At 40.5% G+C, this 17,505-nt stretch overlaps 1 protein-coding gene across 1 annotated transcript in view; it reads right to left on the bottom strand.

Annotated features, from left to right (window-relative positions):
* Positions 1-932: 932 nt before the first annotated feature.
* Positions 933-17,505, bottom strand: part of btbd11b (BTB (POZ) domain containing 11b) — a 79,877-nt gene continuing 63,304 nt past the window's right edge. Inside the window, exons 3-14 of the mRNA XM_032523543.1 lie at positions 15,837-16,041; positions 12,695-12,847; positions 12,286-12,451; positions 11,054-11,143; positions 7,992-8,093; positions 6,144-6,237; positions 5,712-5,847; positions 3,941-4,161; positions 3,621-3,799; positions 2,017-2,122; positions 1,486-1,588; positions 933-1,023 (exon numbers count right to left, since the gene is read on the bottom strand). Coding sequence (XP_032379434.1) covers positions 933-1,023; positions 1,486-1,588; positions 2,017-2,122; positions 3,621-3,799; positions 3,941-4,161; positions 5,712-5,847; positions 6,144-6,237; positions 7,992-8,093; positions 11,054-11,143; positions 12,286-12,451; positions 12,695-12,847; positions 15,837-16,041 — 1,646 coding nt within the window. The remainder of the gene's footprint in view (positions 1,024-1,485; positions 1,589-2,016; positions 2,123-3,620; positions 3,800-3,940; positions 4,162-5,711; positions 5,848-6,143; positions 6,238-7,991; positions 8,094-11,053; positions 11,144-12,285; positions 12,452-12,694; positions 12,848-15,836; positions 16,042-17,505) is intronic.

Below are 17,505 nucleotides of genomic sequence, written 5' to 3'. Positions count from 1 at the left end.
AACGGGTTCTTGGGGAAGAGTTTTCTATGTAGGATCCCAAACCCCGGGCACCGAAAAAGTTAAAAAAAAACAGGTTTTTTATCACTGAAAAAAAAAAAATTTTTAAAAAAATTTAAATAATGGTTTCCAAATTAAAACTTAGGCATAAAAAATTTCTAAAATAAAAATTTAAAAAAGGGGGGCTCTAAAAAGGGGTTATCGGCTTCACAAAACCTCTTAAACCTAAATTTTTTTTTTTTTTTTAAAACCGAAGGGCCCTCCTTGATCACGGAGAACTGAGTGGAGGGGGGGTGGAGGTGAAGCACGATACTCATGTGGTGCCCTGACAAAATTTGTTCTTTTTTTAAAACCCCCCAGGGGGGAAACACAAAAATTATGCAAAATTTTTTTAATGTAAAAGGGTATTCCCATTTAGGGGTTTTTTCTATTAAAAAACCCCGGGGAATTGCTAGGTGGGATAGCTTTTTTTCCGCACAGCCCCAGGGGTATTAAATTTGCTGTTTTTCCTTCTTTTAAAACTTTTGGAACCTTGGTGTGGTTGTAGACCCTCCCCACAGGTTTCGTTTTTAATGTTTTTGGTCCCGATAATCCACAGTGCCTCTGCAGGTCCAGCTGGAAAAATTTGGTGCAGAAAAAAGCGGGAAAAAAAAATTAAAAAACCCGTTAGGGATTCTATCCAGCAAAACCTAAAATGTGAACTGCAATTCCCTAGGTGCCCCTTAAGAAAGGGCAAGGGAAGCTGTAATAAAAAAACCAACCTAAAATTTTTTCAGTTTTTCCCGGATGTGCAGAGCTTCTGCCCCCTCCCCCGTAAAGAAAATGAATCCCCGGGGGGGAAAAGAGAAGAAAACATTTTGGCAGTTACAACAAGGTAAATTTAATTTAGAGTATAAATTTGGTTTTTTCCAGCATAATTCAAAAGTGCCCCTCATTTACATTACCTGAAAGATGTGATATTTGACATTGCTGATTTCAATGCACGTGTTTTCTCCGCAAGGTCTGTTTGCTAGTAGAGATTTAAACCTTGACAGAAAGAAAACGAGGAAACAAAAACTGAAAGGATAAGCGTTGGTGTAACCCAAACTTTGGTGTTTCTTTCACACTCTGTGAATGGTAATACATCTTAATAATATACAGTAGCTTAAAGCAAATAGTTTTAATAAGTTTTCTCTGAGGACATTATGTCAACAACATATTTGAGTGATGTGTCATTGATGATCGGTTATCATTAATGTAACATTACAATCTATAATGGATCAGAAGGAAGAAATGTACAGTTCTGATGTCAGATCTCAACAGCATGTCAAATGTTGTCATTGCTGTATGTATAAATATTAGAATATACTGAATTTACACAATTCAGAGAGTTCATGGAGTCACCATATAATGTATAGCAGAATGCAATGTTTAAGTATTTAAAATGACTATAGATACATATTACTGTACTGTGCATTTCAAAGCATTTAAATGGTAAAGTGAGTGTACCTGCTGGAAGCTGTGAAGAGCAGGACTTTGTGGGCGTAAAAAGGCTTCCCTTCCACCAAAAAGGTCACATCTGACATCTCTTTATTGTTCAGGAAGTGAGGATCTGAAAATGTTAGAACATTTTGATGTTTTTCTGATTATCAAAAAAATATATATCACACACATGGGATGTGCCTATTACAACATTTTTCCCCATGTTAGACAGTGTGTGGGAAAGTATTTTTCTGTAATGAAAAACTGTCAAAAAACTAAATATAATTTGGTGTGTCCCCTGCAGTAACTCTGAGGACCCCTAGGGGCCCTGGACCCCCTGTTGAAGATCTCTATTCTAGAAACATTTCAGCTACTTTTTTTCTATTCCAGTCTTTGAACACTAGATGGTGTTATGTACAGTTGGCATTTTACCGCATTGTGCATTTCCATGTATGTAACAGCTGACTGAAAGTGCTGGGTGCTTGTGCTGCCATAATGCTGTATTTAAATTGTTTTTTAGATATTGCATTGACAATAATTAAATAGACCGGCCCTCACCCAGTCGTGCCGTCTGCTTCCTTTTGATCTCTGCCAGTTTGGGGATTGGGTAAGGACCATAACACTGTGTGAAGATCGCAGCCAGCTGCTGGCTAATCACCTCATTCTGACAAAACACAGACAAGAGGAACAAAACATCAGAGTTTAAGGAGAGCTGCTTGGGCAGGCAGTGCTCAGCCAACATCCAAGAGTTCATGTTACGTAATAACTCAGGTACTTATTTTAGGGCTCCTCTCCTACACAAACATTCCCTACACAATTATCAGTGAGCGGTTTAACTTCTGCAGCCTTGTATCTGTGTAAGCCTTGCATTTTCGTGGCTATCTCACACCTTTGAAAGGAGATCAGATAAATATCAGGGTTATTTCTTACACCCTCAGTCCTTCAGAGATTACTGTAATGGTAAACACCATGACAGGCCGAGCTACTGTAGGAGTGTGAGAAAGAGAGAGACAGGAGAGTGAGATCCTCTTAAGTTTACACCTAATGTTCCTCTAGAGTGTGTGTGCGGTGCTAAAACTCAGGGAGAAGGAGGGGGCAGCGCCATTCACCTGCAGCAGCCGTGCGCGACGCTACAAGCCCCACTTGTGCTGTCAGGATGCTTGTTCTTACTGAAGCATGACGCCAACAAACAGCCAACTTGGACAAATGTGCATTTCTGCAATTTCCCCCACATTCACTCGCTAGACACAATGTGTGAAAACATGAGATAGATAGATAGCTTAAACTTAACTGTTTAAGTACAGTAAATTGTTGAAGGTAAGGTTCAGTGGGCTGAGGACAGCAGACAATAAAAGATGAGCGGCCCCTTCCCCTGATGTCTCAGGCCCTCATAGTGGAGCACACAGTGCCAGGGGTCCCTGAGGCCCTCATAGAGATGGGGGTCATTGTTTCCACCATGCATCATCAAAGACAGAGACAAGGACTGACACTGCAGCAATCCTCTGAAGGCTAGGATGGGCGTGTGTGCGTGTGTGCGTGTTTGTGTGTGTGTGTGTGTGCGCATGCACGATATGTGTGTGTTTGAGAGAGACAGAGAAATACTGTTGGCATCAAATTGCACATGTATACTAGTCTGCAGTTCTGCTTGTGTATTTGATTATAAAAGTGTGAGTGTGAGTGTGTGTGTGTGTGTATTTGTGTGTGCACACACTGCAGTATTTTTTGTGATTTCGGCAATGACAGCACAACTCAGCACGCTGGCAGGGCAGTACAGTACTACGTAAAGGCTAGGAAGGCAAAACAAACAGAAGTGACAGACAGGACTATGATGTGATGTTTTAAATCTAATATGGCCTACCATGAAGATCATGAGCTTAAGTAATGAGACAGGGTCCTGATCTAATGAGCAGCAACAGAGAGGAGCAAGGAGGCCTGTCATAAGTCATTATCATCTTAAGTTATTGATACTGATTAGGCCTCTTGCTCTTTCAAATTCTGGGAAGCTGATGACTACATGAGAATCATACAAAAAGAGAGGAGATCAGTGAGCAGAGCAGATATGTTTGAAAGCCTTGGCGGAACAATGACATATTGTATATAAAGTGGCACCTCACACAACTGAATCCACAGGGCTTTAACAGGGGACACAGACAGTCCAGTACCTTGCTGGCTCTAAGGATCTGGAACATGAGAGGCAGGCCAAGCGTGATGAGCTCCTCGGTGTACTCCTCTTCCTCGATGCAGCTGAACTCTTTCAGAAGACCCTGGATCAGAGGTCGGCGGTGCTGATGGAAACATGTGCGCAAAGACTCCATCCAAGTGTGCAAAGTCCATGGAACCCCTGGGAAATCATTACACAGATATACACGCATGAATCATTTAATACACACATGCATACACAGAATGTACACATGTTACATACAGAATGTGATTCTGTAGAACATGCATAGGCATGTTTTAGAGAGTGTTCACAGAAACTAACCGAGGCTCCGTATATCTATGGTGATGTCCACGTGCCCATGTTCTGCACTGTGGTACATGGCTTCTTTCAGGGCTTTAAGTTTGGCCTTCCCAGTTCGGATCAAGTCAATCTGAGACGGACTTCTACATTCCAGCTCCGAACCCTCTGCCAAAATCTCTTCCAGGGATAAGACGTCCCCTTTCCCTTTCTCTGTATGGGACAGCAGCTTCCGAAACACATTTCTAGAAAACAAAATCACAAAAAACAAAAAAAATGAAATTTGATTGTTGGGTACATATTAAAGGCTCTATTTAATTGCTTGTTATTGCATGAGTCTCCCAGCCACTATCAACACATGTGGCAAACAGGTGCATTTGGATTATTATACATATTAATAAGGAAAAGTGATATGACTGTCACTGAGTTCTGATAGACCATGGCAATCTGAAAGTAATTGTTTCACAGCTTTAATTGCTATTGCTGCATATAGCTCAGTTTTAATTAACAAGTAAGGTTTGATAAAAAAAAGCTTAGTGCACATAAACAAAAGAAATCCTAAATCCTTAGGGTGAAAGTTTAGAATTTTATGCAAATAGGCACATATACGTATACATACAGACAAACATATATATATATATATATATATATATATATATATATATATATATATATATTTGAAAGGCTTACAAAGAATTGTTGGTTTGTAGGCAACACATTCTATTTTAATTGGTGTTAAACAGGTTTAAGGGACTTGGGAATGGTCTTCCATTGCACCAAAATAAAAAATAAAAACACCTATTAGGTTCAGATTATGTTTTTTTATTTCTATAGTGCAATTATAGACACATTTTCAATTAGTTTGGTCCTGAAGGTGGACCAACTTGAACATATCTCATTAGGAAAGCTGTTGTCACCATATCTGTGTCCTTTTGTAAAAATCGGATAAAAGGTCAGTGAATGACCCAATGTAGCTGGTGTATATTTGCCAAATAGAGTTAGATACAATGGTGTCATGTACCAGGTGTGGTGGAAAATGCCCAACAAACAAAAAATCATAGGGAAATATTAGACAATGCCTCGTTTTACAGCAGCATTTAAAATAAACTCATCATAAATGGTAAGACGTTTAAAGGAAAGAGCAATGCAATTTGTCACTCATTTTAGGGAAAACATGCACAGTATTATTGGCACACTTTCAATTAATTACAAAGAAATGCTAGCATAACATAGAGTCTTTTAGTAAGTACAAAGAAGGTCAGCATACCATGCAAAGGCTCTGTAAAATGTATTACCAAAAAATACTCTGCATACATGCTTATGAATCATTAACACAAGAAGAAAACTAACATGTTGAACTGTTTTACCTGCAACACACTGAATGTGAATAAGACTTAGGTTAAGGAAGTTAATGAAAATGGTGAAATATTGTTGTCAAAGTGCTGTAATGTGCAGCCCATTGAGACCCAACTGTATTTTATGAAGTCTTAATTTTCATACATTCAAGATGGTTGTGTTTAGTCTCAATGTTGTGTCATCTCAAACAAAAAGTTTAGAAAACACACAATAAGTGCAATTAGTCCAACAGTATTTAACATCTATCTTGAATCTAACAGTTCAACAGATTCAAAATCATGGACATTCTCTGTTGAGATTGTGTTACTCAGTTCAAACAGAGCGTACTTGTGTATCCTTTGTTTATTCACTTCGGAGGGTGTAATCATGATGGAACATGAACGTGTGTGTTTGTAGGTGTGTGTGTGTGTGTGTGTGTGTGTGTGTGTGTGTAACTCACCTGTGTCCGTGAGCTGCTGCCAGACTGTAGGAGTTCATGTCTCCCTGCGGCGCGGTGGAGATGCCATTGCGATACATGGTTCCCACCATTGGGTCCGCCCCCCGCTCCAGCAGCAAACTCACTAGCTCAAAGTTACCTGTGCACACACACACACACACATGCACACACACAAACACACACAATAGGATTAAGGCAGAAAAATGAGGGTGATGCAAAAATTCAATCATCATTCTGCATGCATGTCTATATTTGTCTTTATTTTTCCAGCCCCCAGGATAAAAATGCCACTGAAGTCATAACTCAGCCCATGATCATGTTAATAGTCAGGTGATATTATCAGCTGGTTATAGATGGCCAGCTGGTGTTGTCAGCTTCCTATAACACAGTTGGACAGGAGGCAGAGGATGGGAGTCACGCTGTGTCTCTGTATACCTGCTGCAGAAGCCAGCTGCAACGGGGTCTCTGTGTAGTTCTCCATCCCGTCCTGCAGGGACCCCTCCACATTTGCTTTGGCATCCAGCAGCAGCTGCAGGGGTCGGGTGGGGACACGGAGGGGCACGATGGGATAGAGAGAGAGAGAGACAGGGAGAGACAGAGAGAGGGTGAGGAGAAGCGAAAGAGTCGGTTGGCTAGTGAAGTCAGCCTAGAATTCAGCTTCTCTCATCTCTTTACTGTTTCATGCAACAAAATCTGTATAGGGAATAGTTAATATTTAACTTTTACACTGCTTGTACAGCTAACTTTTACTTTCACAAATCCTTTAAACTTTAGATTCAAATTAAATTTTTTATGTTTACATAATTTTAAGGAAAAGATCTGGGAAATACACTTCACACATTTGCTTGCAGAGAGTTGGATGAAAAGACTGATACTCCCTGAAAAATGTATATAAGCCTTTTACCCAAATTGTCAAGTTAATATTTTGATGTTTGCGGATATTTTTAAATGCAAATGCAGCAGTAATAACTATGAGCCAAATTTGACAGTAGGTTAAATAGACTCACAAATCAGTTTATCATACATACATGTAGCATGTCATTTTGTTTATATTGTATTTATAATGATCTTGTTGTGTAACACTGCTCATACACTGGCTGAAAGACTGACAGATTTATCTGGGGAACAATTTGTAACTGAGAGAATAACCTATAGGTCACTGAATCTCATAACTTTATGTCATCTAACACAATGAACATCTAAAATTAAAGTTCCAATATGTAATATTATTGTCTGTAATAAATTCAATCAAAAATGCACCCAATGCTAAGTTGAAAAACTATCTTTTCTGACAACAATGCTAATGCCAGTATTTTCCGTGATGGAATTTCTGTGTAGTTATCAACTGCCCAGTTTGACGGCCAAGCCGGGTTGCCAGATGTACTGTAAAAACGTAACGCTGTAACGTTAGAACAGCCATGAAAGCAGCTAACAAACGAACAGGCCATCTGAACGACCCTAAAAAAGTTTCTAACAGTAGTGTGACAGGAGACGTTACAAACCCCGGATAAACATTGGAGCTATATTTAAAAGATGAAGACTGCTTAGCGTCCAAAAGGACGCAGAGTTGGCAAATTGAAGATCGTCTGATTTACGCCCCGCTGCGTCGAGGCGTAAACCTCTGTACATGTGCGCCCGCTCTACCCAGTGAGCTAACCCGGCTACACCTACAGTAACTATTTTAAACACTAACTGTCAGTATTACATATTGCACCTTTAATATCTTGTAAAATTGAGTTGGAAATTATGACATATTTAATTGCAATGCACTTAATGGTTTTAATCAACATTTAATCTTATTAACTTTATTCTTTTTTTAAGCTGATGTTCTGAGAGATAAAATTGTGGCGTCACATGGCTTTAACATTTTCCATTACAATTGAATGATTTCAAACGGATCATTTAGAGGACACACTGAATTAGTTAGAGACGGGTTCGATAACAATTAGACCGCTGTGTTTCCACTTTCCACTTGCTAAATGCTTCATGATCCATTTGTTCAAAAATGGAAAACGTCAGGAGGCGATGTTTGACACAATTGTTTAGACCTAAAGGTTGACTGGATAAACACCCTCTTTAAAGATACAAAACACAATGTGTACATCACACAAACAGCATCAAATGAAAAAAAGAGAGACAGGAGAACACTCGTAATGGAGAACCATTATCATCATCACCACCAAGAAGCTTTGATGACAAAAATGACAATGACAACCAACCATGAGTTGAAGCACAACAAGAGGCCATGATGAGAGAATCACAGGTGAGAGAGGATGTCACTACCTGCACCACAGGCACATGTCCGTGTAACACCGCGAAAGTGAGGGGCGTCGCCTGCCGCATTTCGGGAAAGACTGAGGGGTGCTTGTGCACTGAGTTTGGCACCTGGGGAAGGGACACAGGTAGGTGGGTTGGGTAGGTAGGAGTGAGAAGGGTGAGGGAGAGAGATAACGAAGCCATTAAAACTACTACATGGCCTAAGGAGCACAAGACAATCAGCTGCAGGGAGGAGAGGGAGGGAAGGAAGCTCTACAGGAGAAACTAGAGTAATTAACCAGGAACCCTGGGGCTGCACAGGGCATCCTGTCACTTTGTTTGCCTTCTAATGAACACCATGGATTGATCTGTCTAGTTAGGACGTATCCTAATGGTTCGTCTGTGATCTTTTTTTTTTTCTGACAGGGATCTGACCTGACCTCTCTAAGGCTCATCTCTCTGGTCAGGCTGCAATGAATAACTAAGCCCAATGAAAGCGTGACATACATAAAACACATGACCAAAGCACAAAAGCACATCATCTCCTCAGGCTGCTTTGGTAACAAGGGGGCTTGCTGGCTGGCAGGCAGGAGAGAGACATGCAGGTACAGGTACTGGGAGGCCAACTGAAGTTTGGGTGAAATGGTTTAATAAGACTGATGTTCTGCAGAACTCCACACTAATGTTTGTCAATGAATGAAACTAAAAAGTGTATTTTGTGTTTTTTAAGAATATAGGCAGTATTTTGCTAATGCAATAACGTTTGAGGGGGATAACACACCAACCCGACGGCCGACCTTTTGACAGAAACATTTTTTGGTCAACTCAACTTGGAGTTGACCAAAAAAGTGCCTCGGAACACACACTAGCAATGCCAACTGCCGACGGCAGCTGATTGGACGAACGTGTCCCGTGGGTTTGGGTTTTCCTGAAATTCAAAGCCAGACTGTCATGGCGGCTTGTTCAGAATACAATCTCATATTTTACTAAAAATAGTTCACCGAAACGTGATTCTGGTAACATTTTAAGGGAGAAATAGGCCGTGCACTTGCTGAATCTGTCTTCATTTCAGAGCGACAAAGGTCACTTTAAAAGATTTTTCTCCGTTTTTGAGAGACTCTAGTCACGCTCATCCCACTCGTCATTTCCTTGTTAGCACTCCACCAATCAGATTGGTCATTTGAGTCCGACTAACGGCAGTGCCCGCCTTCCGACCTAGCATGTCATGTCGGCCAAAATGAAAGCCGCCGGCCCCTCTGATGGACAACGGCTTGGAACACACCAAACAGACTCGAGTCACTGACCTCGCCAGACTGTCTGACGGACGATTATCTGGTTGGTGTGTCAGGGCCTTAACCTGCTAAGTATGCTGTACGTACGTCGCTGTGTTTTGTAAAGTCGTTATTCAAAGATAGATTCCCCTTTCCTTTGAGCTTGGTACCCTAAAACTTCATTGCTGTACCCCAGCAACCATAAGTACTCCTGCCTGCATTCTGGGAACATAACCCCTATATCTTATGTTCTTCAATAACCCCTCCATCTGAGTTCAGGTTTCTACAGAATATCATATGTTGTTAACACCATTTTCCCAAATTAATCTTTTAATATTGTACCCTGTAGATACCCTGTATTTACAAAAACATTAATATGTATTTCTCCTCCTCCTAGTCTACTCCGTTGTTCCATCTTGTTTTCTTCCACAATTTAGTACCAGTAGGAACACGTCAGCATTTTGTTGGTACCTGATTTATACAACAAAATTACATTGTTAATAGCCGGCTGAATTATAAAGTGTTACCTATGACTCTAACTTTGAGAGGATTTAAATAACATGAATCATTTTAAAGCTGCCCAGCTGGTGAAAGGAACATCAGAGCCTAACAAAGATTGTCTTTAACTTTTCAAATTCTAACCGGGTTCAAAACCAGATGCATAAAAAGAATATGAAAGTGGGTGTTTTTATTTCAGAGAGTGTTTTATGCTTTGGCCAGGGGTCATGAATGCAGTGGACTGCAAATAAAACTCTGGCACAATGGCGGATGGGACATGCTGTTGGTGCCTAATGAAGACCAGAATCATGAGGCTTTAACTGAACTATCACTCTGAAGTCTGCACAGAGTCAAAAAAAAAGGACGCTATCTCAGTTCTCTGCAGGCTCTGTGACGAATTCAGTTTGCATTAAGTCAGGCAATCTTTATAACTTTTTTTCCCTGACAGAGAAATAATGACTCAGCAACATACATCTGAGTCATGTTTTACACTTGAAATTCTCAAATGCAAGTGAGTTTCGTTGCACGTGTAATTTTTTTAATCTGTTTGCAAGCTGCTACATATCCTGGGATGTGGCGGAGCAGTCAGTGCCTCATGAGCTCCAGCTCTTATACATTTAGCACCACAACACATGGGAGAGGACAAAGAAGGGGACATGAGAGACAACATGATTGGTTTTATCCAATTCAACACCACACACATAGTTTAGGGTACTTAAAGCAAAAAAATTATTTTAACCCTTGTGTTGTCTTCCCGTCAAAATTGAAAATGAACACTTTTGTTGACGCGATGTAGGAAAACGGGTCCATTTGACCAGAGGGCAACATGAGGCTTAAGACTAACATATGTAACACTGTTTATACTGAAGAACACAGAAGTTGTAAGGTCACCCCTCCTTAAAATACTCAATGCCGATGTCTCCCATTAATGTGTAATATTAAATTTTTTATTTTTTTTAATTTAAGCTATTTCTATTGAACTGACAAGAGCAATGTGTCCTTCTATCTGCCCTTTGTGATGCCCCGTGTTACTTAACCCTCATGTTGTCCTCGGCTCAAATTTGAGTAGTTTTCAGTTTTTATCACAAAAAAATGGGCCTGAAAATGCCAACGTTAGAAATATCAAATAACTTTAAAAAAACTTCAAATATAAGAACTCACAACATTGAAAAAGTGACAAAAATGTCGGAAAAAAACTACCTTTTTTTCCATGGTCGACGGGAAGACAACACAAGGGTTAACAATAATCCTGCCTTCGTTTGACTTTGATCTTGCCAATGTGTAAACCAGAATAACAGCGAAAACTTAATCAGCACTGACCTCACTGTTAATAAAAGCTCCCGCATCCAGCAGCATCTGTACCATGGCCTCGTCTCCACGGACACAGGCGTACATCAGCGGGGTCATCCCCTAGCACAGGCACAGAGAACAAGGGCAGACGTTAATGAGACACTTCTTCATTTTATTAAATCATCATAATCAAATAGCATAATCAAATCCCAGATTATGCCACTTAGTTATTTAGTTATCAAAAACACTGCATCTTTCAGCGAACTTTCAGAGGCTGTAGTGGGTAATTAGTTACAAAACAGGATGCAGGCTCTAGAGGATTTTTTTTCTTGGCAACTATTACGTGTTTCCCAAATGATGTACATAGTTGTAGGCATTTCCTTATCAAATGCCTAAAAAAATAGTGTAAATAGCTGAAATAAAATCTCCACAGGGCACAAGGCCCCCCGACCCCCCTAGGTTTGGGCTTAGCCCTGAATACAACATCTGGCTCCGCATCTGGTTCTATATATGTTTTTCTCTAAACTATTACAAAGTAGAACAAAGCAAGCGTGTATCCTTGACAGTTCCACTCCTGGCGCCTTGAGTCTAATGAGAGTAATATTCTGGAATTGATCCTTTAAATACCATATGAATCAATATTGTCTCTGGGCAAAAACGTACAGTACACACTAGACTGGGATATTTGAAAGTTGGGTAACACCTTACAATAAGGTACACAAACAAGTGGGTAGTTAATGATTAATGAATGTGCATTCGGAATGCTTAACTAATCATTTGTTAATGATTAACCACCACTCAGTACCAGTGCTTAACTAATCATTTGTTACTCATTCATTTAACAGTAACTACCAGTCTGTTTAACAGTAACTAATAACTAGTGCTTGAATCACAGTCAATCAGTAACTACTCATTAACTAACCATTTGGTCATCATTTGGTCCTCATTTGTTAATCATTGACTACCTACTTTTGCTGTACCTTATTGCCAGGTGTTACTGTAAGTTTCTGCTGAGATCAGCCCCAAACTAAAGTTGATTTTCTCATTACACTTGTAGTATTCCCCTGATGATTTACTGTACTGGAGCTGGTAGTTGTAAAATAATGCAGAGGAAGGCTGCGGGAAAACAATATGTCAGAATAAGGATTGATAGTCATAACATAAGTCTGAAAATCTTGTGGTTCCACTGGCTGGATAAATGCGTGTGTGTGTGTGTGTGTGTGTGTGTTTTCATTATTTAAAACATTTCTTGTGTTTCTAACCTGCTCACTCAAGCTGTTGATACCATCGGGCCCCAGCAGGTTGACAGCTTGCTTCACCAGGTCTGTGCGTCCACAGCTGAGCATACGGAAGCCCAGGTCCTGCAGGAACTTTGCTTCAGTAGAGGCGGCGTCCAGTTTCCTCGAGGCACAGAAGCAATCATCCGTTCTGAAGGGCGAAGCACACAAAGTGATTCAGAGTGCAAGCTTAATGTTTTGACTCATCATAGTTCCCCTGAACACTGGGACAACCTTATTCTTTTTAACACTACAGGGAGGATGCTCATATTATTGATGTGTGAGTTTGCGTGCAAGTTAAGATATGTGCCTGCTGGTGCTTTTTATGTGCACATGAAGAGGCTGAGCACCACGCTCTGTAGCCCACAGGCAAGCACATAGCCTACAGTCGTACCGGAGCTGACGCGGCTCACAGTCCACTCCGGGCAGCAGCAGCCGGGCAGCCTGCCGAACATCATCGCTGTCCACAGAGAAGCTGCGTCGGTGTTCGGTGTGAACCACAGACACGCGCACCCACTCCATCAGAGGCGGCAGAACCATGAACGGCCTGTAGGGGGAGATAGAGGCACATGTTCTGGCCACCAGAGACTCGCACTGAACTTCAGTCACACTCAGTAGCCTACTTCAGTGTGCCCAGGCACTTCCAAGGAAAACCCACCTAAAACAGAATTTGCATATGTTATTTTAGAGTTCTTGCCAGCTCTTGTGGATGCTTGAGAACAGGATGATCTCTGTCAAGAAGATGAAATCAAAGACCAAAAAACTAGTGTGACACAGAGAGACACTTTGATATCAGAAAACCTACACTGAGCAAGATCATAGATTATAGACCACAACCATCAAAAATAGAGTAGTGTTATAATACTCGGCTGAAGCCCAAATCTATAATGTAAACCTAAATAATGCATTGCAATATATGTGCGATATAATTTCTATATGACTTAAAATGCATTGCAATGTTATAGCATTCACAAGGCCTTACATGTATTGTCACAATACAGGGAATGTAATTGCTCTGCTTCTAATGTGTTTTGCTCATGATCATAATGATGCCCACCATAGGGCTTAGACAGACAGGCAGGAAATGACCATCATGCAGTTGATCCTGACACTAGAGCCGACGGTGAACAGCTGGTCGCACAAAGAAAACACAATTACAGTCTCATTGAGAGAAAATCTCTTAAGCGAGAAGGAAGCCCAGACCAATTGTTGTTGGAATAACTCTTTTCCCTGTCTACCTCTCCGCCTCCACTCATCTTGCGTCAGTGTGATTTACATAGTATGTATCGTTCTAATCGTATAAACCAGACTTCAGACTTAACAATCAGTTTGGTTTCTTTGACACAGTTTGCTTGAATGCTGTTGAAGAGAAGCTGCTCGTGTGTTTTGCATGAGCTATCATATCTAGGCTGTGTATGTGATGAAACTTGAGATCGTCCGCCGGTATTTAATGTCCAGCACATCACTTTACAAAGGATGTCTTGATGCTTGGACTGTCTTTGACACATGATCGGCCCACATATGTCACTCAGTGTTAATTATTTACTCATCAATGCTACTCCCACTTGATGAGAGGGCATTTTAAGGGTTGTTTGATCGGCTAAGAAAATGCAAAACACTTTTGTGTTACTTGCTTCAAAGGAGACTGACCTAACAGCCCACCTGACGTCATTGGCTCCACAGAATTCATTTAAGCTGCACACAAGGCCTAATCAAGAGGCAAGGGACGTAGAATGGCAATGCATTCCCTCACAAGGACACATTAGAAACACTGAACAAGCTTTTCAAGGTCTTGCTCCTTCCAGTATATTCCAATTCCACATCCCTAATGTTGCCTCTGGCAATGTGCTTAAATGTGACTAAAACGAACCTACATTCATGTGATTTTCATTACTGATAGAAATAGGGATTTGAGAGAAAGCAGACGTGAGACCTGGGACACACATTAACTGACAACTTGGTCCACTGCAGGCAAAAAAGTCCGGAGCCCCAGCTAGAGAAAGGAATGCTCTAGCTAAACTGCAAGCACATTTGCCACCTCTGCCGCATGCTGACAGGGGTTTCCACCAAACTGCAGGAAACAGCTTGAGGTATACGGTCAACAGTGGAACTTGATGAGGTAAAAAAAAGTAAGGAAAAGTAATAGCTCATAAAAAGTGTTTCATGAGTAGAAATTGTAAAGATTGTGAGTGCTGTTCTGTGCTTTCCTGACATGTGGGGGAAACTACAAAGTGTTCAAAAAACTACATGATGAAGAATCAGGGGAATTAACAGCATGGAAACTTTGCCTTAGCTTTATGTCATTCATGCATAAGTCACCAACATGGTCCCACAGCTGCCGGCTGATTATGTCCCATTATGTCAGTGGCGGAAATTATCTTTCTGCAGCGCTGCTCAGGTCAGCCAGAGGGCTCACTCAAATAGCCAATAAGATACCAATTCTCTTGTGTAAAACCATACTTCCTTTTCCAGAGTAAAAAGATCTGGTGGGCCATTTCAGGGGTGAGCCCAGAGAGCCAGACATATAATAAAAGTCTGCAAAAGTGTACAGTTACAGCAGAATTATCTCTGCGCTTCTCTAGAGAAAGAGCATTACCACAAACTGGGGAGAACTACAGGGAGTTTCCTCACTGTGGTGTCATGGCGTTGTTTTATTATGTCCCAGCAGACATCAGAGGTGCAATAATGGCACTGTCCCACAGTAAAAAAGGAGATGAAGGGGTCTGATGGATGAATCCATACCAGATTATTCTATTACTTTGCATTGTTTTAAAAAACCTCCCGGCTCAAAAATGCCTCTAGATGATGCAACTGATATTTTACAGCTAAAAAAATTATTTTTACAACTGCACTGTGCATTATTACCTCTTTATTAGATGTTCCTGTTACATTTCACCTCGATTTGATTGTGAAAAGTTTTATATTTCAGTCAGTTACTACACAGTTAGTTGAGATTTTTTTGTGATTCACTCAATGTTTCATTCCTTTTGATTTTACTATATATTATGTTATGGTTTACTGTTGTTACTTTTGTAAAGCACTTTGGATACGTGCTGGTTGCTGTATAGTGCTACATGAAGAAATGTTAAGGAAAAATTAAGGAATTTGTGCAGTCTAATATTACTTTCAGCGTTTCATTCTCAGCGACCGTAGAGTCAAATGCAAGGGTGTGAAGGCTTGAGTAATTGTGTTTTTTTTTTCAACAAGACCGACAAGGCATTAGACTCAACACTAGGGCTGCATGATATTAGGAAAATTTCTATTTGCAATTATTTTGACTGATATTGCAATTGCGGTACGATTCATGATATGGGAGGGAATGATCATTATTGTATCATTATTCTCATTTTCATTGAAAAAAACATATATATGCGATTAATTGTGCAGCCCTACTCAACACTTGTCCTTACAGCTTGGCACTTTATGTTTTTAGAAAACACTGTAACAGTAAGTAGGACTATTTTCAGGCTTGGATTCAGTGTTGAGGAATTTGGAGCCCCTCCTCTTTATATTTTATCTACATGTTTGCTTCTCACCTCTCTGTTTGCAAGGTAACCTTGGAGGGCTCAACATTGGGGTTCTCCCACTCCATCTGAGGACAGTGCATGAAGTAACACAGCGTGTAGATCGCTTCAGGCGCCCAGTGGATCACGCTGCTCTTCTGGTGGATCGGCGTGCCATTGTTGTGGTTCTTCATATACATCGGCTGTAGGTGGTGCATGGCCCGGGACACCAGGTCACCTGACACACACACACACACACACACACGGAAATACAAAAGGAACATGAGCAATGAGAAACAACTTTATGTGCAGGCATGATGTTGAAAAGTCAGGAACATTTGGAGCCCACTGCCTTTAAAAGAATCACCCTAATTCCTTCCAGCCCCCTTAGAGCTCGCTCTGTCAGGGGAAATTGAGAATTTCCCTGCACCCCAGTCAGGAAAAAGACAGTGTTCATGCAAGTCCTGTCTGTGCAGCTCAAGGGGGAGAGCAAGAGAATAAGCATGCTCAGGACTGCACTGTGTGGAGAATGAATATTTATGGTCAAACTTTAGCTACTCCAAGCTTTTTCCTCTGTATAATTCGTCAGTGCTTTAAGGTCATTCAGTTGGGCTTAAACAATCCAAGCTTGAGAGGACTCTGCTAATTAAATGTCCAGGCAGGTTTAAAAGAAAGTTAACAGTTCTTGGAAAAGCATGTTGTAGCCCCTTTTTATACTTAAGGGACAAAATTGATCTGAGCAGCAAACTCAGTTACAGGTAGAGCTGGGCGATATGGAGAAAATCAAATATTACGATATTTTTGATAAAATACCTCAATATATATATACCTTAATACTGCAAGGATTTTGTAGTGTTGACTATTGGTGCTTTCACAAAATATTTACACAGTGAGGTTTTTGACAAATAAAATAATAGAACAATAATAATAGAACAGTTACAACAGTCTAGTAAGTTCAGAAAATTACATAATTTTACAGTAATGCAGCAGTTAAAACTAGAAAAAGACACCACAGACATCCAAATTCAATGACAATATCTAGTCTCATATCACGATATCAATATAATATCGATTTATTGCCCAGCTCTAGTTACAGGTAATCAAAAATCAAGAAATTAATTTCAAGTTTCCCTCAGAGCCAAACAGATAGTCAAGAACCTTAGTTATTGAGTCAAAGAGTATGAGCACGCTGTGTTATTAAAGCCTGGACTCAAATCCCATTTCACTGACTGCTTGTCGCTTCTCCTTCCTGTCTAGACCCACTGCACTATGAGAAAATGTAATGAAATTCTAAAGTGGGGTAGATACAAAAAAACAACACTTGTATTGTTCGGGTCAATTTGATACTATTCAAGGCGAAAAAGTAATAGAGCACGATGGCACTTGGTTACCCGTTCTAAATGAACTATACTGTATGTGTTCATATACAATACACTGCAGGAACAAACAGTCATTTCAGTGGACAAAAGGGTTTGTTTAGCATCAAAATTACTCTATTTGGCGCCTGCCAAGATTCCATTAAGCCTTGACAATGTGAGAGGCGAGTGTGAAAATGAATGAGGGAAGAGCATTCAAGCAAAAAAAACAGTCAATCTCCCAACTGTCCTATGGGAACAGTGGAGCTGTGCTGATAGAGAAATGTGCCGGACAACATCTACTGATGCAATGAAATATCAACACTGGAATAATTGTACCTCTCCAA

Source organism: Etheostoma spectabile, chromosome 8 (assembly GCF_008692095.1).
Source record: "Etheostoma spectabile isolate EspeVRDwgs_2016 chromosome 8, UIUC_Espe_1.0, whole genome shotgun sequence".
Taxonomy (NCBI): Eukaryota; Metazoa; Chordata; class Actinopteri; order Perciformes; family Percidae; genus Etheostoma; species Etheostoma spectabile.
This window is presented reverse-complemented; position numbering and strand designations above follow the sequence as displayed.